Genomic DNA, 22,511 nt, shown 5'->3' on the forward strand with positions numbered 1-22,511 from the left:
GAGCGTAATTGAGGGGTCAATTCTTTGCCTTTACGGCCCATTTTGGTTGTTGATATCTAGGTAAGTAATGGATAACTACGCGTTTGGTGGTATTCTGCTGGCAGAATAGTAGGCGGTAAGGTAGGGGCGGTCGAATACTTTTTGCACCCCACTGTAGTGGCAGAGACGTCTGGAGTTTGAGTATCCGGACTTTCCGGACTTCCGCAACACTCGCTCTGCGCTTGGCTGGCAGGCCAAGACCTCTATTTGCTTCAGCGTGCAGATGTTAAAATTGACTTGCTTCCCCGTACTCCGTACTCCTCGAGTCCTGGACTAGCGGGAGCGGGGCCGCGTCGTCAGCCAGCGATGATCACTGGTTCTGGCCCTGGACTGCGAATTATCCCTTCCGGGATAGGGCGAGGAACTTTTGACGCCCAGGAGCCCTGCGAGGGGCAGTATGCATCATCGGGAGATGGTGCGGGAAGCTACCCCGTAGGAGGGTCCATTGTCTCTCTTCAGCCCTGGTTGCTGAGCAATGTGCCTTGTCTGATTCGACGGAGTTGATCAACTCCGTCTACAAGGGTTGCGTCAGCATCAATATTGATGCAATATCGACTTGCGTACGGGGTAACTTCTTCATGTTGACCGCAACAATAACAGAATGTCGACGGTCGACTTGTGCGTACGAACCTCATGGACGAAAAGGTATAAAGGTGTCACCTGCGCTGGTTGATGAGGTGCTCTATCATCACCATCGCTCTGCTTCTCTCCCATCGCATCTTTACTGCCTCTACCATGGTTCAACTCGCTTCTACCCTTGTCGCTGCCGTGGCTGGCCTCGCCAGCGTTTCCTTGGCGCATCCTGGCCACAATGTCAAAGCCGAGGCTGCGGAGCGTGCGGCTTTCCTGAAGCGGTCCAATGTTGCTCGCAGTTGGGGAGGATGCGCCGCGAAGCTCAAGGCTCGCGGCCTTGAGAGTCGCAGCATTGCTCGTCGTCAGCATGCCGTCCAGATGCTTCGCCGCAGCAAGGGCTTGGAGACTCGTATGCACCCCTCTCAATCCTCTACGTGGGATCAGCATTGACTTAATCACTCTCTAGGTGCTCCTTTCCTCAAGGCTCGCGACCTTGACGCTCTCAACACTTCCCACGAGTCTTCTTTGGATGTGGACCTGTCCACCGACCCCTCGGTCCTGTTCTCCTCTAACGCAACCTGTGTCCTCGGACCGGATGTTACTCAGGGACCTTACTGTATGGTTCATTGTTGCTATGGTAGATCATTGGCTATTGACTGACGACCTACAGATGTTAGCGGCGAATTGATTCGCAAAGACATCACTGAGGACCAGGCGGGTGTCCCTCTCTACGTGGATATCCAGATGGTCGACAGCTCCACCTGCGAGCCTGTCACCGGTGTCTACCTGGACTTCTGGCATTGCAATGCTACTGTAAGTCTCTCTTGAAATAGGCTCAAATGAATTCAACTGACAGCACAGGGTGTCTACTCCGGCGTCGTCGCCAATGGAAACGGCAACTCCAACGACGACAGCAACCTCGACGCCACCTTCCTCCGTGGTCTTCAGAAGACCGACGACGAGGGTGTCGCCCAGTTCCAGACCATCTTCCCGGGCCACTACACCGGACGCGCCACCCATATCCACGGTACGCTCATTCTTCTGATATGATGAGACTAAGCTAACCTGGTCATGTCCAGTCCTGACCCACTCCCTCGACGAAACCACCGTCAACGCCAACAACACCCTCGAAGCCCTCTACACCGCGCACTCCGCTCACGTCGGTCAGATCTTCTTCGACCAGGACCTCATCTCCACCGTCGAGGAGACATCCCCTTACACTTCCAACACCCAGGATCTCACCACCAACGCCGAGGACAGCATCCTCTCCGAGGAGGCCGACACCATCGACCCCTTTGTCGAATACGTTCTTCTGGGTGACTCCGTCTCCGACGGCATCTTCGCTTGGATCTCCCTTGCCATGGACTCCTCCGAGAGCAGCTCTGTGACTCCTGCCGCTTACTACACTGCGGATGGTGGTGTCGAGAACGAAAGCTCCGGTGGCTCCGGTGGTCCTGGCGGCTCTGGGTCCGGCGGCCCTGGCGGCTCTGGCTCTGGTGGCCCTGGCGGTGCTCCTCCTAGCTAGATGGTGAGCTGGATTTTGGTTTAGGCTCCTGTTGTCGAGCGACCTGTTATTGTGCTGTTTAACCATATAGTTATTTTAAGTGTACAGGGGAGGTAAAGTCAAGGACAGATAGTTACGCCATCACTCGTTAGGCGTAACCAAGCAGAATACATTGAATTGTACTTATTACATTCTACATTCACTCCTTGAGCATTGTCAACTCACTAGAGGCTAGCCCTATGGCTGCTACTTTAGACCCTCTTCATATTCAATATCTCGAGTCTCCGTACACAAGCTGATTCAGCGGCTGTTTCAAAATTAGATGTTGTCTAGCAGGAGTAACAAGACATTGATCATGCTGCCAAAGAGCCCCCTTTCCCCTACTCTCCTACTTTCTTCCTTATCTCTTCGCTTCGTCTCGGCCACTCTCTGGTGGACAGCCATGGCTAGGACACCTCGGTTCCACATCAGTCTGTCTTAGTTGTCCTGCTTTGCTAAGAACATCCAAAACTATGCGTACGGTCTCGCCTTCTGGCAGGGCATCCGAATGTTCGCTCGTGGTGAGGTCAATGAGCCGGGTGACATCGTAACGTATGCCTTCGCTTCCCTGGCTGATGATCAGGACTGATTCTCTTCGCAGCGTCATCTTCGCGGTCGTCGTTGCCGCCACAGCTCTGACCCACATCGCGCCTCAAATCATAACAGTCACCAAAGCCGCCGCTGCTGCGGACGAGCTCTTCCGCATCATCGACAAGAAGTCCGCTATCAACTCCCTCTCAACCGCAGGGTTGACGCCCGAGAAATGTGTTGGCGAGATCAAAATAAAAGCTCTCGAGTTTGCCTACCCATCTCGTCTAGATACACAAGTCCTCAACGGCCTGAACCTGAGTGTCCCTGCTGGTAAGACTACAGCCCTGGTCGGCACCAGTGGGTCGGGGAAGAGCACCATAGTCGGGCTTCTAGAGCGCTGGTACGACCAAGCAGCGGGTCTGATCCTGCTCGACGGCATCGACATCCAGAAACCCAACATTGCCTGGCTACGCACGCAAATTCGCCTTGTGCAGCAGGAACCGGTCCTCTTTAGCGGGACAATCTTCGACAACGTCGCTTTCGGCTTGGTAGGCACACAGTGGGCGGAGGCTTCGTACGAGCAGAAGCGTGCTCTTGTGAAAGAAGCTTGTCAAGACGCTTTTGCGCATGACTTCATTGAGAACTTGCCCAAGCAGTACGATACGCAGATCGGTGAGCGTGCGCGCATGCTGTCTGGAGGGCAAAAGCAACGGATCGCTATCGCACGCAGTATTGTATCTCGGCCATCGGTTCTGCTGCTGGATGAAGCGACGAGTGCTCTTGACCTGAAGGCTGAGAAGATTGTCCAAAGCGCACTGGATAATATCTCTGTCGGCCGAACTACCATCACCATTGCGCACAAATTGGCTACGGTGCAGAAGGCGGATAATATCGCTGTCATGTCCGCTGGTAGAATCATCGAGCAAGGGACGCACCATGAACTCATTGCCAGAGACGGTGCTTATGCGAGACTTGTCCGGGGGCAGGATCTGCAGAAGACAAATTGCAAGGCTGAAGAGCAGGCTGACTCAGAGAAGGCAGTTAGTGAGGAGAAGGATGATGCGAAGTCTGCCGTGAAGCTGTCGCTGCATCGCACAAGGACTGTGGGTGCTGAGTCTCTGTCTGTGGATGAGAAGGCCGAAGCACTTGCAAAGGAGACTATGGGATACAGTCTCATTCGGTGTCTGTGGCTTTTGATAAAGAAGCAGCGGAAGCTATGGGGATTGTACGCGATTGTCGCTTTCGTGTGTATTCTTGGAGGTCAGTGTTGCCCTAGAAAGGTGGAGAATGGGGAGTGAATTGACGTCGGGCTAGGAGTTATATGAGTTGCATACGTGTATTTATCGTCTTCTGGACTTCAAGTGTCAACAAGGCCGCCCCCTCCAGTCAGGCCAATCACTTAATTCTTTCTATCTGCGAACTGCCTCTGACTAACCGTAGGATCCGCTACACATACCAATATTGCCATATCATTCCTCGTCAACATCGTTCCGACTATCCGTCCAAACTCGACGCATCAAGCAGGAGTCAGACACACCTTCGTGCCATTCCGAGAGCACAAGGTCAAGGCCAGCGATTCCTCCCACGGTCCCGTATCTCGACTCTCCAAGAGACGGAACGTCTGGGCCATCCGGACGACAACATAGCCAACTTCGGTCAGAGCATATCGCTGGCCGATGCAGATGCGCGGGCCGCCATTAAAGGGCAGATAGCCCCAGCGGGGCTGTAGTTTTCCATCCTCCCAGCGCTCTGGGCGGAATTCCTCTGCGTCTGGTCCGTAGAAGTCTGTCCGTCGATGCATTGCGTATGCGTTGTAGCTCACGAGGGTACCTTTGGCCACGAAGACCGGCGAGAGGCCATCCTTGCCTCCTCCGAGTGGGAGGACGGTATCTCGGACCGCCTCGCGTTCATTGCGTGGTACGACTGGATGTAGACGTAGCGCTAAGGGAGTTAGTGAGGTCAAGGTCGAAGGGGACAGGGTAGTAGAGAGCGTTCTCTTACATTCATTCATACAGCACTGGACATATCTAAGGCTGCGAAGCTCGTCGTAGCTTGGTGCCCGACCCTGTAAACCAGCTACTTCTCTGCGCAACTTGTCCCAAATTGCTGGATTCTTGGCCAGCATGAAGAACAGATTGCTGAGCAGACTGGCAGTAGTATCACGACCAGCCAGCAAAACATTCATCAGCTCATCCAGAACGCGATGCTTATCGGATGTCCGCGACGCCAATTCATGCGAGAAAATATGCTTCTGGCGCTTCGTCTCGGCTTGTTGTTCTTCTTTGTCTTCCTTTTTCACCTCGACTGCGTGGAATGCCTCCTCGACGAACTGCTGGACGAACTCCCGGCAGATGCGATTGCACTCGTCGGCCTTTCTATCGCGGTAGAATATGCGCAATGGGCCCAGCGTGCCTCGCGTGATGATGGCCTTCTGCGCATAATGAAATGCCTGGGCAAAACCGAGCTCCGAATGAGTCTTCTTCAAAGTACCCACTGATTGTCCGAACAGGAACTCGGTTGCGGAGTCGATCGTGTAGCGGAAAAAGAGATCCTGCAAGTCCACGACTGTCTTTCCATCACGCGGGAGTAACGAGAAGAGGTCCTGAATCAGATTCTCAAACGACGTCAGGTCGGCTACTTGGTCCCGGGCAAAGCTGGGCCGGATCAGGGCGCGCGATGAGGCCCAGTGGTCGCCATCGGTGTCGAAGATGCCCTCTCCCAACAGCGGTTTGAACGGCTCGAGGCGGTGGCTAATGCCGTAGTCCTTGAATTTCAGAGACAGGATTGTCTTGATGTTTTCCGGCTCCACGGTCAAGATTGCACGTTTTTGCAGCTCTTTTACCGTGAATGTGTTGCTGTAGACACGGAAGAGCTCGCAACTCCTTTCAAGAATTTTATGCTGTCTCAGAGCGCGGATCGTCCCGGGGATTGTATCGAGTCCCAGGAAAGGATCCTTATTGAAGGATCTCGCCACTGGCTGGCAACTGTGGGCGCGTGCGAACTGACGGCGGATGAAGAAACGCCTGACGGACACGCATGCGATGGTTCCGAGCGCGGCGACCAGCACGAATACTAGCTTCGGATGGAAATTCAAATACATCTCCACGGTCATTACACAGATAGCAACAAGGAAAGATGAACTGGTGGATTCAGATAGGGCGGGCTTCCACAAAGCTTGATCAGAACAGTCTGTGGAAGCGATGGATGCATGATAGGACGAAGAATCTAGCTTACTAAACGATGACTGAGCGAGCAAGCATATGCGAGGCAGACGTTGTCTTCGAAAGGCACATGCAGCATAAGCATGGATCCACTAGTGAATCCTTCGTCCTGTGCGTGTACAAGTAGTCAATGTAAGCTGGTGTAAGCCGGGCGAAGCAGCACTTGTAACAAACATAGGTGCATCCGAGCCACAGCCAGACACACTATTGAACAGCTTGACAGGCAAAGGTAAAGGGTACGATCTCGGTCCTTGCCTGATAGCGCAGTACAATGGATTACGTTTCACTGTTCCCTGTCAAGCCAGCATCAGCCGTCTGGCGAGACCACACCGAAGACATCGTGTCCTAAGCCTTTCCTTTTCCCTGCTAGACTTGGTTCTTGCATGATCTCGTACATCATGAGAACATTCGAGTGCCCGACGACTCTTCATCCGCCTGGCCTAAGGCTCCCCACTGTCGCCTGTTCTTTATTTCTTCTTTAACGCAGATCAAATATCTGCCCAACCGACACAGTCAAGCTTTTAGGAGTCGCATTTGACGAGCAACTCCGGTTCAAGAAGCATCTCAGCCGGATCACCAAAAGAAGCATTAAGGTAGCCAGGCATTGTGCGTCTTCGTGGGAATTATGCTCATCCTCTATCACAAAGCTGTCGAGCGGCGATCTGTCAGTCCGCCTACGATGGCTCGTTCAAAGTGACCAAGGCCATCTTTGGCGGAGTGGAGTGAATATGGTACGAAACGTGGTTCATGTACGCTTCCGGGAAATATCTATCCAAGACAGACTAGGGTTGGACAACGATCAGTGCTCACAATTCCCACGTCGTCTTCACCTCCTCAACCTCCTTCATGACATCCCCCCATCCTAAAGCCGCCCATCTCTGCGGCCTCTTTAGCGCATCCACAAAATGCCTCATCGCCAACACAAACTGCGCCGCCCACTTTTCCGCACTCACCCCTCCCGCCCCCGTCGCCAGTGGGGTAATCAAAATCGACTCAATCCGGTTCTCTCTCTTCCGGCATCGATTCCATCCCTCGACCTGACACAACAGACTCCACACACACTCATACACAATCTCCCGGTCCCACCTGACCCGGTCCGGGGACCGCATCGTCGGACAGATCGCCACCCAGCGACAACCCCATTTATTTTCCCCGACCAGTTCCTCTGGGAAGTGGACGAGTGTACAGGACCCTGGAGGTGCAAAGCCCCTCCACCGCTCGTAGAGGACTGTCTGAGCTGCTTTGGTGAGAGTGTCGTATGCGTGGTTCGGGGGGCGGCAGAATGTGCGGGATATGGCGTCGTCGAAGGCGCCGTCGAGTCGGCCGTAGGAGTTTGCCGGTGAGACAATGAGGTCGAACTTCGTGCTGGAAGGGACTCGGCTGAGCGAGGTGTTGAGGATGGTGATGGTGGGTTTGGGGGTGGTGCCGCTTTCGGGCCAGTGTTGGGCTAGAGCCTGTTGGAAGGCGGGGATGAAGCGATCTTCCATGCAGAGGACATTGATACGTGGGACGTCTGCGAGGGCCATTTTGGTAGTTGTTCTTGTCTTTGATGTGGGAGTTGACAGGGGATACAGAGCAGGATATACTCCGTACTCCGCATGGAATGTGGCTTAGATTGCTGCCTGTTCGGCATCAGGGAGGACAGATTTCAGCTTCTGTCGGTGCACACTGTGGCTGTGTATTTTTCCCTTTCGATGATATCAATTTTCAGCCTATGTCTCTCTTCTCTGCCAAGCGGCATGCTTGACGTAAGATCTTTGGAACACGGTGTGGTTGCACCAGGTTGAGATCCCCAAATGATGCAGTGCGATGGACCCCGCAGTGTGATTGCGGTCTGTCCTCCGATTGGCCAAGAAGTACAAATAAGCTTAAGCCCGGGCCGACTCGGAGGTATGAATGACCGACGCCGAGATGCCAAGAAGTGGCACAACTTTTCGATTGACCATCTCCGCTACTTGTAACTATTAGGCATCTGCAATCATCGAGAGATCGTACTATGGATCATATCCGCCGGTACAACGTCGAGCGATCCTGTCTCCGCTGCCATCAACGCAAAGTTCGCTGCGACAAGGGTTCCCCCTGCGCCGCCTGTGTCCGGTTGAAAGTTCCCTGCCAGTATCCAAGCCCCAATAGAGTCCAACGGCGTCCGCCAAAAGCCACTTCGGCAGATGTAGTCTCTCGTATAGATCAGCTGGAGAGGGCAGTGACTGAACTGATCCGCAGTCCATCAATTGCCAGATCAATACATGACAATGAGACGAATGCCGCACGATCAACTCCTCCTGAGCCTCAGCCTCGACAGGGCCTTTTGGTGCGGGACGGTCGGTATATCGACGAACATCTGCTGTCCGGGTTCCTTGAGAAAGACAAAGAACTGCAAACTGCTATTGGCACGCCCCGGTCCGTTGCAAAGAGCCCTGGACGACTGTCGCCTCTGAGGGTCGAGGGACTCATTACCAACTCACTGCGCGAGCACATAGATTTCCAGGCGCTGCAACCTAGTCGATGGCATGCCACACAGCTCTGGCAGGTTTTCCTTAGCCGCGTCGATCCAGTGGTGAAGGTTCTACATATTCCGTCGACGCAGCCACGGGTCTTTGCGGCCATCAACCAGCCTCGGGACGCGTCTGTGGATGCCCATGCGCTGCTGTTCGCCATTTGCTTTGCAGCCACAACAAGTTTACTCTCAGATGATCCCTTGCGGGAGGGGATCCGCTCGGATATTCGCCGGTATCAGCAGGGGTTCGAGCTTGCCCTCTATCGCTCCTCGTTTTTGGACGCGCCGACTCTGACCTCGCTGCAAGCAATGGCCATCTACCAGGTATGCACATGACAGTTGTCTGAAAGAAAGGCTATAACTCGGATGAGTAGACATGTCTGCGCTACCACAATAGCGGCCGCTCCAACTGGACACTCCACGGCCTCACCACCCGCGCTGCCCAATCCATCGGCCTCCACCGCGACGGACGGCACTTCAACCTCTCACCGCTAGAGTGCGAACTCCGCCGCAGGCTGTGGTGGCACATTGTGACGTGCGATCAACGCGCCGCGGAAGACCACGGCGTCTCCGTTGTCGCGCATAACGAACCCTGCGACACGAATCTGCCTTCCAACCTCGACGACCAGGATCTCTCCGCGACGGCGACCGTGCCACCGGCACCTCAACCGCGCTGGACGGAGATGACCTTTCCGCTCATCACGATAGAAATCAACCGTCAATTGCATGAGATCTCACGAAAGGCGTCTATAGGTGTCTCGCCCGATCCACTAGTCAGGCAACTCCAGGACTACATGCAGCGCAATTACCTTCAACACGGGGATGCCAATATTCCCATCCAGCGGCATGGCTTACTTCTAGCCGACGTCCTGACCATGAAAGTCGCAGTCTACGCAAGGCAGAAAGCACTACAGACCCAGACCCAGGGCCAGGGCCAGAGTCAGAGCCAACAGCATGAAAGTCCGACAGCGCAAGAGACGCTGGCGATGGCCTGCCACGGCCTCGAGTGCGGACTGGAACTGCAGACGAACGACCTGCTCCGCGGCTTTCGCTGGCTTACCACCACATTCACACAGTATCATCTTTTATCGTATGTTCTGTGGCATCTGTCTGTGTATCCGGCGAGTGTGCATGTTGATCGGGCATGGCGTAATGCCGAGGAGAACTTTGAGGCGGTGGAAAGGGATCCCGCGTGGCCGGATCCGGGGCCCAAATGGGCGATTATCTCGCAGTTGAGAGCCAAGGCGTTGAGGGCGAGAGAGGGATTGACGAATAAGCAGGTCGATTTCCAGGAGCATGGACCGGAGAATGTATTCGACTGGGGGAATTGGGATCTGGAGTTGTTCGGGTCTGGAGAGTGGACTGTTTGATCATTATGATATCCTACACGTTCAGAGATATATGACAAAGAAATCTACATCTTACGCTAAAACTTGGCTTTCACCACCCCGTCTGCGCCACCCTCGCCGCCATCACAAATCCCGTCCCAACCAGCAACATCACCCCCGAGAAGATCTTCATCCCCGTATACGAACCCCCATCCCGCTGGAGAATGGCTCCCGCAATCGGACTCGTCGTCAGTCCACCAACAGACGAGAAACAACAACCCCGTCCGGTACCTGATCTCCTGCAGCGGGGAGATACCCACCACCAGCGCCGGCGCAAGACTGACATACGCCCCGGACGCAAACCCAAACACCACCGCAAAGACAACGATAGCCGCATTCCCCGACGCAGGAATCCACAACCCCAGCACAACAGCCCCAGCCAGAAAAACCACGCCGACACAGATATTATACGCACCGACGCGATCGGAGAACACCCCCGCCGACAAGCGCCCAAACAGACTCCCCGCGTTCAGAACAGCAACCAGATACTGCGCCAGGGCAGCACTCATCCCCGCATGCACCGCCTGCACAACAATGTAATCGATAGGAATAAACACCCCAAACGTCAAGCACACAAACCCCAGCACAAGAAGAACCATCTTCGCCTCGCCAAACGGCCGAAGCAGACTCTCCCGACTGAAGCCCCCCGCACTCGGCGTCCCGCGCGCTCGGATGCTCAAGTTCGCAACGCCAGGATCACGAATGCCGCGGTGCGCATCGTCCACGCGTACCCGATGCTGCCCATCAACCGGCTCACCATAATCGGGAAGATCACGCCGATGGCGCTGCAGACGCCTTGGGAGAGGAGCAGCTGGTAGTATTCTGTGGACAGCGAGGCCAATGATGTGGCGGGGGCCGAAGGTGTCGTATAGCTTTCCGACGATGGGGCCCTACGTATGTCAGTGATGCACTGTCGTTGCTGGGGTTCGTAGGGAAATACCATGGCGAACATGAAGAAGACTTGTAGAGAGGGAATCCAGGATATCGTGCTGGGGGAGTGTTCTCGTAGGAGAGTGGTTTCGTAGTAGCTTTGGAATGTACCGATGCCTGTCTCGTTAGTTTGCGATATGTATAGGGAAGGCTGGCGTACTGTTTATCCAGCCGAAACTGCAGAGAGGATGCACCATGCGCCGAACAGCACTAGCCATGCAGTGATGCCTCCATCAGGAGGGGGATCGTTGTTATTCCAAGCTGGTGGTTTTTCGATATCCTGATTGGCTTCATGAGGCGATTTCATAGGAGGATGCTCGGAAGTCTCCGTCTCATGGATTGTGGAGGTAGAGCTTTCATGCGTTGGGTCTGACGTAGCCATCTTAAATCACTTGAAGGGATTTTCCTCCTCTTTTTGAAATATGCAAAAGTAAGATTGGGTTTGTAGGCAGGTACAAATTGAAGGTTCTTAGTCTTGATATAGACCTATCGCTCGGCGCGGCGTTGGTGAACAGCCGACCCCGTTGGTCTCGGCCGTTCATCTCCTTAGGGTTGACAGGTGGACCAATAGTTCGAGCACGACAAATACCATAGCTGAGTAGTTATAACTCATAATCTTGCCTCTTGAATGAACATTGGTCTTTCATAGAAAGGGGACCTTAGGTCAAAATAAGTGTGGTCCGATTCCACTAAGACTAAGCAAAAAAGGTCAGGAAATGGCCTTCTGGTACAAGGGGAAAGGTCATTCGACATCATCCTTCTAGGAGTGTATGGACTCTGACCATGCCAAGGGAGGTGGCTTGCCTCTCAGAAACAATCAGCATGCACGCCAATAGGGAGATATGTAGATAATCAGTCCTATGAGCATCTCTAGAACATGGGGTCGGTTGCCAACCTGGGAAATCCCCATTGCTTGTGCCTGTAAGAGCTTGCGAGCGAAGCAAGCCTACGCAGTACGCAGTGAATTGCATGAATAAATCCGTCTGTTAGAAGAGACTGGCCATGTATCCAACGAGACGAAGCGCAAACGATCAGTCTAATCTTCAGATACCTAGGGATAAACTAGGCAACCTCAGCAGTCCGGCCTAGCCTTGCACCAAGCTCAAGTGGAGGTACCTTAGCATTGAGCACTCGATTGGCCCGTGTCAGACATTTCAATCATTTATACAGAGTAATAGGGCTTTTTTCCCTTATTTTTTCTTTTTTCCTCATACTCTTTTACCTGCGCAATATGCCAAGCAAAATTCGAATACTAGCCCATGCACCTTCGACTGGGAAAGGCTTCTGATTGGGAGAGGCTCTTACCAATTGCTACCAATGGTTAGCAATGGCTCCTAACTGTTGCTAACAGTTGCCCATAGTCGCCCATTGTTGCCCATAGTCGCCCATGCTCCCCATTGCTCCCTATTACTTACTACTCCATGCTCCCACTCATACTACAACCTGCCTTGCCTAAATAATGCCTACGCAGAAATCACACACATACACACACTCATATTCAGATTGTACATATATGAGTTCCTCCCTCATCAAAACATAATGAGCTACAATATCTAGCTCAATTCCCTGTAATCGCCTACACCTTATTCTCCGTTTAACTTGTTCATTCAGGTTTTATTTCCATTCTAAGCAAACATGTCTGAATTACCAGATTTCTTGGACTCATTTATGGATACATCTACTCAAGAAACCAACCCTGAGGTTTACCATTCTCATGCAGAAGTTGATGACGATACTCTATTATACAATCAGTGCAATGTTATTCCTTACCGTTTGTCACTTTTTGAGAATCCATCTTCTCCCTTTCTAGTTGCTATGCCATCCAACTTTCAACTCGGTGAAAGTATACAGCCGCCAGCCAATCAGATGCCGAGTTTCGTTTCGGCCTCATTTCCTTTGCTCGGCACAATGACGCACGCAATGGGTGGAGTCGACGATTCCAATGACGATCACCGGTCTGTCATTACTACTGCTCACTCTCCTCGTCCGAACGACATGGCAAGCAGTGCCCCAGGCTATCCCCTGGCTGAACCTGCCAAGGGGAAGCTAGCTGTGACATCTATTGAGACTGCAAAGAGAAAAGGGTATGCCTCAACCCGAACACAGCAATAGGCTAGACTGAGACACTCTTTTACAGATTCACTGCCAATGAAGACAGCCCCAGATGCCAATGGAAAGGGTGCAGGAACAGACGTTCCTTCAACCGCAAGGAGGATCTCTTGCGCCATGTGAGAACCGTTCATATATTCCCAGGCTTACACGTCTGTCCTGTCAAGGGATGCTACAAGAGGTGTAACAGAGAGGATAATCTCAAGGAACATATTTACCGATGCCATGGAAAGGCAGCAAGTGCTGAGGACAATTCCGAATGACTTTGACGATGGGATGATCGGTTGAAGTTACAATGGCCTTCAGAGTCATATTTTTGTTCACGAATCAGTGACGCTTAGCAAATTGTCATTGGAATTCCATTGCTTGTATTAGGTATTTGCATCGGTAATAATTGCTATCTTCAGGAGTATTGATAGCTGGGGCTTGGCTCAGAGTAGTCGCAACATAACTCTAAAGGATTATATCCCATTATTAGTATTTTCCGCATTATTACCGGAGGTACTCTGTCGCATCCTTATTGCATAGCGTAACTGTGACTACACTCAGACTAATCAGGTGGTGAAGTCTATTCTCCTCCTCGAGTTTGATGCGCTCAAGGATCATCCATGTTGACGGGCCACCCTCTAACCACTAAGTCGAAGTCTCACATGGCCAAATCGGGATGACCTATCGGTCCAATGGCAGCATGAGAGTGGTGCCACAGAAAATCCCAGTTGGCTGTTCTAGTTCTTCTGCGCATATTTGATGTCAACGTCTGACCTCTATCATAATGACGTGTATCATTTAGACTGGGGACTTTGTTTCTCGTAGCGGGGGCCAACATGCCAAGAACGGGAGAGAAGCCCTAAGCTGGGATTATACTCGATCAACCACTTATAGCTGAGATCAACATGCTGCCACATAATCCACAACTCACTTCATTTCGATCTGGATAGTTATTCCAAGGTTCTCTCAGTCACTACATCCAATCCAACCCACCCCAAAATGGCACTGACCCGCGACCATCTGGCATCTCTACCCGCCAGCTTCTTCAAAGCCGTTGACGCCCGGGATCTTGACGGTATAGTCTCCCACTTCGCGCCGCATGCTACTTTCACCGTGCAAACCGACCATGTCACGGCCACCGGTGTCGACGAGATCCGCAATATCTTTGCAGCATTCATCCAGTCGTCCCGAACGATGTGCCACGAGATCACCAACATCCTTGTCGATGAGGTCAATCGCAAGGTTTCCAGCGAGCAGACTTACCTTGGAGAGCTCATGGACGGTACGCAGAATGATATGCGGAATTGCAACTTTTTTGACGTCGATGGTGATGGCAAGTTTACAAGGGTGGTGGTTTGGATGGCGGGAACGAATCCCCTGAAGCATCCTGCCAGGCACGATACAGCTTAAGTGCGGGTATGAATGAATTCGATCATATACCTGTATGTATATGCTTTCCTAGTCGAGAAATCTTCCTATATAGTCGAGTATACTGTCGTGTACAAGTCATGCAATACAATAAATGGTGTGATATTAACTTGAATAAAAGTTCCCAATCGAAGATAAATATAACAGAAAGGGAGGTTATGGCTTGTTTCGGGGTGATGCTTAAAATGAATGAAATGATGCCATCGGAACTATCCCTAACAGCCACACGGAGAGCTTCCGCAGCCATCCAAGATTTGGCCTTTCATTCTTCGAGATTCCAACTACTCAGAATCAGATCACGAATAAGCATACGCCGATAACGCCATCCGCTAGAGTGAAAAGTGTACGCTGAATACTCCACATGAGCCAACGCTAAGATCCGAATTGCCCAATCAGCATCCATAATACAAAATACAAGTATAAATCTTGATCACTAGAGATTGCCCATGCTGAAATTCACACAAGAGCAAGGTCAGCATGCGATAAAATCCCCAGTGCTGTGACTAATAGCACTGGTTGCACGGTGTCGTGGCTGGTGCCATGTAACCTCACAGATAACGACTCGATCCTCTTAGGGCCAAAACCGAGACGCAAGGGGCCGCTTAAATACTTGCAACTTCCGGCATGTCTCTCGCCACTTTTTATGTTGGAAATACCTCCATTCTGGTAGACAATCGGTCAAAATGGGCCTTTTGACGCGTTTCAATCGAAAACGAAGAGCCAGCCATGGCAGTAACGACACCTCCAGTAACTCCCCGGTCAGCAGCGATGAACCCAAAACCGTCTCTGCAACTGCAACGCCCCTGAAGGATGCGGAGAAAACCCAGCCGGTCAGCGAAACAACCGCCATCGAGCAAGAAACGGAACAGGATCCAGAGGTTGCAGCACTTCCCCTCGAGGTCCGCCAACTGGTCAGCCTCACAGATGATCCTACCCTGCCCACCATCACCTTTCGCTATTTCCTTCTCTCGGTCATCTTTGTCGTCCCTGGAGCTTTCTTGTCGCAGATGAGCCATTATCGTACAACTCAGGCTCCGTATTCCGTCTTCTTCGTGCAGATTGCCTGTCACTATGTCGGCCACTTTCTCGCCCGGTGGCTGCCTGCCTGGACTATCCGGGTTCCACTGACGGGATGGGCCTTCAGTCTTAATCCTGCACCGTGGAGCATCAAGGAGCATGTGCTCGTCACCTTGACGGCGGCATCCGGAGCTTCCTACAATCTGGGGTACACTCCGATCTCTCTGGCGGAATTGTTCTATGGACAAAGAGTGAACCCGGCCGTGGCAATCTTCTTCATGTTTTCGATTGTCTGGATTGGGTATGCCTTTGCCGCTATTGCGCGTCAGATCCTCCTGTACGATCCCTCTTTCATCTGGCCTCAGGCCCTGATGCAGACCACCCTGTTCGAGACATTCCGGAAGCAAGACACGTCCTCTCCTTTAGCCAAACGCCAGATGAAGATCTTTTTCTTTTCGCTCGTGGGTATGACTCTGTGGCAGTTTCTCCCCGAGTATGTCTTTCCATTTACGTCGTCGCTTGCCTTTCTCTGCTGGGTTGCGCCCCGTAACCCGTTCGCAAATTTTATTGGATCAGGTCTGGGCGGAATGGGGTTCCTGAACCTCTCCCTGGATTGGTCCAACATCAACTGGAACGGATCGTCGATTCTGCTCACTCCCTGGTGGACGCAGGTGGTGTTGTTCCTGGCATTTGCGTTCAGCTGCTGGGTGCTTATTCCAGCTGCAAAATGGGGGAATCTGGGCTCATACAAGCACGGGTTGATGTCGAATTCTCTGCTCACGGCCAATGGCACAAAATATCCCACCCTGGATCTGCTGACATCCGACTTTCGTCTGAATCAAACGGCCTACGAAGAAATCGGCCCCATGTACATGGGTCTGCAGAACGTCTGGGCCACATTCTTCGACTACGCCAAGGTCACGGCGTCCGTGGCATGGATCTCCACTTTTGGCTACACCCAAGTCAAACGAAACCTATTCAAGATGCTCAGGTCCCGGAACAAAGCGTCGCAGGCCAAAGGCGAAGGCATCAACCACCAGTACCACGACCGCCTCAACGTCCTCCAGCGATCATACAAGGAAGTCCCGCTCTGGTGGTACGTGGCGCTCTTCATGGCCGGCTTTATCATCCTCATCGTCTCCATCGCCTGCGGCAACCTCTGGATCCTTATCTGGACCCTCTTCGTCGCACTAGGCAGCGCTGCCGCCCTGGTTCTCCCTTTCTCCTTCCTCTACGCCATCTCCAACTACCAGCTCTCCGTCGGCTCCTTCAACGAGCTCATGTACGGCTACATGGTGCACACCAAAGCCGGCGAAGGCCACCGGCACCCCTGCGGGCCCTCAACCTACGGCTCCATCGCCGGCGACGCCTGGTACCGCGCGCAGTACATGCTGCAGGACCAGAAAATCGGGCACTACATGCACATCCCGCCGCGCACCGTCTTCTTCTCGCAGGTCTTCGGCACCCTCCTGGGCATCCCCATGAACTACGCCGTCATGCGCTGGGTCCTCAGCACGAAACGCGACTTCCTCACCGGCGCCAAGTCGGACCCGCTCCACCAGTGGACCGGCCAGTCGCTGACCTCGTCGAACACCCTCGGCGTGCAGTACGCCGTCATCGGGCCCAAGGAGCTCTTCAAGGAGAGCGAGATGAGGCCGCTCCCCTGGTCGTTCTTGCTGGGCGCGGTACTCCCGCCTATGCTGTACGGCCTGCATCGTCTCCTGCCGCGCTGGCGCATCGATCTCTGGAACGTGAGTATCTTCTTCTCCGGGCTGTCGGTGTTTTACGGGAATGTGAGCACGGGGTACACGTCTGCTATCATCGGGGGGTATGTGGTGATGTACTGGGCGTATCGGAAGCGGTTTGAGGTGTGGAAGCGGTACAGTTATATGATTGCTGCGGCGTTCGATGCCGGGTTTAACCTGAACATGCTGCTGATTTTCTTGTTCTTTGGGTCGGGGAGGCAGATCTCCATGCCGAACTGGTGGGGGAATAATCCGGATTCGGTGGAGAGGTGTTTTGCTTTGTAGTTGTGTGTATTAGCGATCAATGGACCATTGTCAGACTGCTAGGCTATCCATAGCTCTGAGAAACTTGGCATTATAAATTCTCCGCCATCACTTTGGTCTCGTAGCCAATAGCAATGGGTTCATCTAGACCCCTGATGAGCGAAAGTCCTTGGCATCATACCCGGATATCACTATATCATAGTGTAACCTTCATTATAATGATTCTGCGCGATGAGTCATTAAGATTTAAGCACAGCTTGGTTACATTGCAGGCAGTGGAAGGATCCTCAGTTTAAGTATCGAGGTAGGCTGATCTCATCCCACTGTATTTGCACTTGTCTTTGCCCCCTAGTTGTTCTAAGACTCAACGAGGTGAGGAACGTCGATCTTCCATAGTCCTTATGTTTCCTTCGGCCTAAAAATGTCCGAACTCACCATCGATAATAAAACCTGTCCGTTGAAAGTTCCCGGCTTTCATGATATTGCCGTCAATGTCGAGCTTCCACGGAATCAATTTGCAGCGGGGATCAAAAACTGGCGTGGCTCAATTCTCACTGCGAAGGAATTAGCAATGTTGGATTCGATCAATACTATTACTGAGAGACCGGACTGGCATGTGCGGATTTTCAAGCAGGAAGAGATCGCTCGATGGCGAGACGATGCTCTGTCATCCTCGTCGCTAATCAACGACCAGACGTGGAGCTGGTGTTTGAAAGAGTTGCAAGACAAGGCAAGAGACTTGGAGAAGTATGGCCGCGTGATCGTTTTGAACACAGGCAGCGGTGTCTGTAAATCTGATACAGCGATCTCTACGACCCTACAGTCACAGCTACAAGACGCCGCGATTTTTTTGACTAAGGACTTGGCGCAGATACAATATCAAAACGCTCAGAAGTCAGCGGTGGCAAACCTTGTCGATCCGTCCCTGTTCCCTCTTGTCTACGGGAGAACAAAAGTCTTGACCGGAGGGCAATCCTGCGGAATGGACGAAGCTTCCTGGTCATCTCGCGTTCAAGAATGCCAAATTGCACCAGAGCGACCGCCATTTGCTCAAGAAGACGCTTGGGCACACCTGAGATTGGGATGCATTTGGTCGACCAGATTTCAGTGGCTGCCTTGCGAAGTGGAATTCACTGGTCCTCCTGGGTCCACTGATGTTCGAATTACTTCTTACATCAACAATCTCCATCCGACAAACCGGGACATGTATTCAGCAATCGAGGCAGTTCTTGCAAGCAGTATCAAGCAGTGGAATGAGATACTGATTCGAGAGAAATGGAAGGAGCCGTCCAGCACCACCATTGGACATTGCAATCCCTGTCCTCGTGAGCCGATTCGAATACGGACTTACGGAGTGGACTGGAAAGCGCGATTTCTCGAGTGGGCTAAAAAGCTACCCGAGCAGTCCAAGGAGGACCAACTAACTGCCGAGGAATACGAAGAAATGTGCGCTCAAGTGGAGGCGTACCTTCAGCAACCCGAATCCCGGGATAAGGTACATTGGTTTCAGGTCACAACGCAAAAGATCCCGGAGGATTGGAAGACACGTTGGGGGTTGCGTCGCACCGCCTTAACAAAGTATGCACACATGTTCGTCTTTGAGCACTCGGACCCCGGGACTGCGTATTCATACGAGGACTGGAAAGCAGGGAGGACCGGCGAAGCAATCGTTGGCCCTGCGGACCAGGAAAATTGGGGTCCAGTTTTTGAAACGGAACAATTCCTTCTCTCTAACCCGTGGCTGGAACCCTACCGATGGGCCTATCAGGCAAAAGGTCAGAAAGATGATGATCATCAGTTCTACGCGGTTGCCTTGCAGGACGAGTTTCGAGAAAAGGGGCTCCAGGTTGTGGTCAAGATCCACAGTATCGAGCTAGAGCCTGATATGCCATCCTTTCCTGGCGAGGACTGGCATACTGAAGGAAATTCAAACGAGCATATAGTTACCAACGCCATCTACGCGTTCGACTTTGAAAATATCTCCGAGCCGCAAATTTCCTTCCGGCAGCGGCTCTCACACGCTGGCCGAAGATACGTCTACGACAAAATGGGCGCCGGCGATGATCCAGATGACGATGAAAGCGATTTCGATGACGAGGAACACGAGGACGATGAGGATGCCCGGATATTTGAGCGAGATCCGGAAGAGAAATATGCGTGCTGGGATCTCAAGTATATAGGAAAGCTTTTTGGATTCGAAACAATTCAGTATGCGCCAGCCTGGCAAGAGCTAGGCAAAGTGAGAATGCCTTCAGGCCGTCTGATTTCTTTCCCAAATGCTTTTCAGCATCGAATGGGTCCGTTAGAGCTTCAGGACAAGGCTAAGCCGGGACATTGTCGTTTCCTTACTCTGTGTCTTGTCGACCCAACCTACCGCATTTGCTCTACGCGAAATGTTCCCCCCCAACAGCCGAATTGGATTGATGGCTCTGGATCGCAGATCCATTTGAAAGAAGCCCTGAAGTTGAAAGAAGAATTGATGAAGGAACGAGCCAAGAAGGATGAAGCTACATTTGAGCTTGCTGGAACCCTTGTATTCTCAGGGGTTTCATAAATGTATAGGTTTAACTTGTCAGAAGCACAACGTACATAGCGAGCGAAAGGAATTACTACAGGCAGGCATTGTGTGGGATTATAAATAAAAGTATACCTGATGACCTCTCAAGATAGAAACGAAGACATACTCAGAGAGTAATTTTAGCAGGTTTCAGATAAGTCTGGTTCCGGATTTGAGCTGCTCAAAAAACGAAAATCGCCTAAAGACACCATTTAGGATACATACCGAGCACGTACCAAAGCACCTAGATTGATAAGACCCCGGAACGATGCCTGAGTAAACCCCCGGATTCCCCGCATCCCCACAAATCCCCCGCCGGCTGTTTTGCGGCAGGAACTCCACCGCCGGGATGATCATCCCATTGCGATAGCTTCGTATGACGCCACAGTTGCAGGTGTAAATAAGCTCACTCCGCTGGAGATTCGCTCACATTAGGTTGCTCGGACATTTCTTCACGCTGTCTACGGCGCCCCGAATGACACGCACCTCACTCCACCGGATCGCTATGTGGCTCCGCTGAGGTATATAAAGCCTTTCACAACCCTTTCTTCAGTTCAATCGAACAACAAAACTTCGCAATCACAAGTCAAGAGAAACTACCATGAAGCCTACCATTCTCGCCTCCCTGCTGTTAGCCGGGACGGCCATTGGCAGCCCCGTCCAACAGAAAAGAGATACCGTCACGGCCCAGGTCAACTTCTCCAATAACACGGGCAAACCGCAGCATCTCGCTTCGGGACTGCTATATGGACTTCCTGATACCCCGAACCAGATCCCTGTATGACTTCTTCTCCTCACCACTACCGCTGCTGACGAAACATAGTCCAAATTCTACACCGACATCGGATACAACTACGAGCGCGCAGGCGGAGCCCAGGTTCCAGCGCCTGGGAGGGGCTGGATCTGGGGACTTGCCGAGTATAAGGTACCACCACTGTCACGAAAAGAAAAACGAAATTCTTCTCTGACAACGACTAGAACCGCTTCGCCTCTGCGCTCTCCAACTACAAGACCGCCCGCCAACACGGCGCGCAATTCATCTTCCTGATCCACGATCTGTGGGGCGCAGACGGAACGCAGAATTCCTCTGCCCCGTACCCCGGCGACAACGGCGACTGGACCAGCTGGGACAGTTACCTGACACATCTCCTCAGCGATATCAAGTCCAACGGCATGGCCGATGGCTTGATCATCGATATCTGGAACGAGCCCGATCTCACCTATTTCTGGAACCGGGACCAAGCACAGTACTTGCAGATGTGGGGACGGACGTACCACAGACTCCGGTATGTCATGCATCCACAAGTCCAGGAAATGCGCATTCGCAACTGACAGCAACGCCTAGTTCTGAGCTCGGCTCCGGCGTACAGCTCTCCGGCCCCGCGTCAGCAGGCGAGCCCCTCGCCAGCAACACCTGGTGGAACAACTGGGCGTCCTTCGTCGCCAGCAACAAGAGCATCCCCGATCAATACGCCTGGCACATGGAAGGCGGCGGCGGCGATCTGCTCTCCGCGCAGGACGGGCTGGTCCACTGGCAAAAGACGTACGGGCTGCCCGGGCGGCCGATCAACATCAACGAGTACGCGGTGTACAACGAGCAGGTCCCCGCCGGCTCGGCGTGGTGGATTGCCCAGCTGGAGCGGATCAATGCGCACGGATTGCGCGGGAACTGGCTGAGCGGGTACATGCTGCATGATTTCCTGGCGAGTCTGCTGGGAAAACCCAATGCGGAGACCGCTTACAGCGCCACTGGCACGGGGTACTATCCCAACGGGGACTACCAGGTGTACAAGTACTATAACCGGAACATGACGGGTCACCGGGTGGGTACGCTTCCGTCGTCGGACCTCAAGCTCGAGGCGTATGCGACTGTCGGGGATGATGGGTATGCGCGGGTGCTGGTTGGTGTGCGGATTACCCAGGGGACGTGGGAGTTGCAGTTGAATGAGTTGTCTGCTTTGGGGTTGCCGACTAGTGGGACGCTGAATGTGCATACCTGGGGATTCCCTGTCGCATCGGATGTGCATTATGGTGAGGTTGATGGGCCGAAGGATCTTGGTTGGTATGGACATGCGTACTCTGGCGATACGGTGACTTTCCCGGTTTATCAGACTGACACCACGACGGCGTATGCGTTTGAGTTTGCTATCTGAGGAACAGTGTTCGTATTGTCATATCAACCAAGAAGGACGTCATAATCTACTCTGAAGCATGGCCATCCTAGTGTCATCTGCTTAGTTTGAAAGAAGGATACAAACTCTGACCCATCATCCTACTCTGTCCTAGAATACTATCCTCTTCGTATTCTATAGATTGATGAAGCCCAAGCCCCCTGTTAGTGTCAGAAAGCTTGGGAATGTATAGGAGTGGATGGTTGGCTTAACATACAACCCTCCAGCGTGGAGAACCATGTCCTTAGCGAAATTGTCCCTCCCGCTGCTAATTACACAGTGACCGGAAGAAAGAAGGCATAACTTCTTTAATGATATATTGGCTGCGGCCGCTTAGAGGAGCTTCATCAATCCGCTCACTGTTGGCTTCTGCTGCCCTCCAGCGTATAGATTGCAGATAGTCACGTAGGAAAAAAACTGGAGCAACAAGAGTATGCTGCTCACCAACGCGGATACTGTGCGCTGGCGATGACTGTCTGGAGCCAAAATATATCTGCTACATCATTCATT

General features: G+C 52.6%; 9 protein-coding genes across 9 annotated transcripts; 7 read left to right on the forward strand and 2 right to left on the reverse strand.

The window, feature by feature from the left end:
* Window positions 1–774: 774 nt before the first annotated feature.
* On the forward strand, window positions 775–2,137 carry CDV56_100256 (intradiol ring-cleavage dioxygenase; the record flags this gene model as incomplete). The annotated part of the gene is made up of 5 exons (XM_026753875.1): window positions 775–1,021; window positions 1,079–1,228; window positions 1,283–1,425; window positions 1,474–1,639; window positions 1,692–2,137. The coding sequence occupies 5 exons, from the start codon at window positions 775–777 to the stop codon at window positions 2,135–2,137; spliced, it is 1,152 nt and encodes a 383-aa protein (XP_026613815.1).
* A 526-nt stretch (window positions 2,138–2,663) lies between these two features.
* Window positions 2,664–3,984, forward strand: CDV56_100585 (uncharacterized protein; the record flags this gene model as incomplete). The annotated part of the gene is made up of 2 exons (XM_026754204.1): window positions 2,664–2,707; window positions 2,757–3,984. 2 exons carry the CDS (start codon window positions 2,664–2,666, stop codon window positions 3,982–3,984), a joined length of 1,272 nt encoding a protein of 423 aa, XP_026613816.1.
* Window positions 3,985–4,202: 218 nt separating this feature from the next.
* On the reverse strand, window positions 4,203–7,433 carry CDV56_100838 (uncharacterized protein; the record flags this gene model as incomplete). The annotated part of the gene is made up of 3 exons (XM_026754457.1): window positions 4,203–4,627; window positions 4,688–5,826; window positions 6,718–7,433. 3 exons carry the CDS (start codon window positions 7,431–7,433, stop codon window positions 4,203–4,205), a joined length of 2,280 nt encoding a protein of 759 aa, XP_026613817.1.
* A 470-nt stretch (window positions 7,434–7,903) lies between these two features.
* On the forward strand, window positions 7,904–9,774 carry CDV56_101401 (Zn(II)2Cys6 transcription factor; the record flags this gene model as incomplete). Its single annotated transcript, XM_026755020.1, has 2 exons — window positions 7,904–8,728; window positions 8,779–9,774. The coding sequence occupies 2 exons, from the start codon at window positions 7,904–7,906 to the stop codon at window positions 9,772–9,774; spliced, it is 1,821 nt and encodes a 606-aa protein (XP_026613818.1).
* A 56-nt stretch (window positions 9,775–9,830) lies between these two features.
* Window positions 9,831–11,104, reverse strand: CDV56_101682 (uncharacterized protein; the record flags this gene model as incomplete). The annotated part of the gene is made up of 3 exons (XM_026755301.1): window positions 9,831–10,682; window positions 10,733–10,820; window positions 10,917–11,104. 3 exons carry the CDS (start codon window positions 11,102–11,104, stop codon window positions 9,831–9,833), a joined length of 1,128 nt encoding a protein of 375 aa, XP_026613819.1.
* Window positions 11,105–13,818: 2,714 nt separating this feature from the next.
* On the forward strand, window positions 13,819–14,229 carry CDV56_102231 (nuclear transport factor 2 family protein; the record flags this gene model as incomplete). The annotated part of the gene is made up of 1 exon (XM_026755850.1): window positions 13,819–14,229. One exon carries the CDS (start codon window positions 13,819–13,821, stop codon window positions 14,227–14,229), a length of 411 nt encoding a protein of 136 aa, XP_026613820.1.
* A 701-nt stretch (window positions 14,230–14,930) lies between these two features.
* On the forward strand, window positions 14,931–17,294 carry CDV56_102376 (OPT family oligopeptide transporter; the record flags this gene model as incomplete). The annotated part of the gene is made up of 1 exon (XM_026755995.1): window positions 14,931–17,294. The coding sequence occupies one exon, from the start codon at window positions 14,931–14,933 to the stop codon at window positions 17,292–17,294; it is 2,364 nt and encodes a 787-aa protein (XP_026613821.1).
* Window positions 17,295–17,694: 400 nt separating this feature from the next.
* CDV56_102727 (DUF4246 domain-containing protein) lies at window positions 17,695–19,827 on the forward strand (the record flags this gene model as incomplete). The annotated part of the gene is made up of 1 exon (XM_026756346.1): window positions 17,695–19,827. The coding sequence occupies one exon, from the start codon at window positions 17,695–17,697 to the stop codon at window positions 19,825–19,827; it is 2,133 nt and encodes a 710-aa protein (XP_026613822.1).
* Window positions 19,828–20,431: 604 nt separating this feature from the next.
* Window positions 20,432–21,983, forward strand: CDV56_103058 (glycoside hydrolase family 39 protein; the record flags this gene model as incomplete). Its single annotated transcript, XM_026756677.1, has 4 exons — window positions 20,432–20,608; window positions 20,654–20,755; window positions 20,809–21,116; window positions 21,176–21,983. 4 exons carry the CDS (start codon window positions 20,432–20,434, stop codon window positions 21,981–21,983), a joined length of 1,395 nt encoding a protein of 464 aa, XP_026613823.1.
* Window positions 21,984–22,511: the final 528 nt, after the last annotated feature.

Source organism: Aspergillus thermomutatus (assembly GCF_002237265.1).
Source record: "Aspergillus thermomutatus strain HMR AF 39 chromosome Unknown NODE_114, whole genome shotgun sequence".
NCBI classification, from domain to species: Eukaryota; Fungi; Ascomycota; class Eurotiomycetes; order Eurotiales; family Aspergillaceae; genus Aspergillus; species Aspergillus thermomutatus.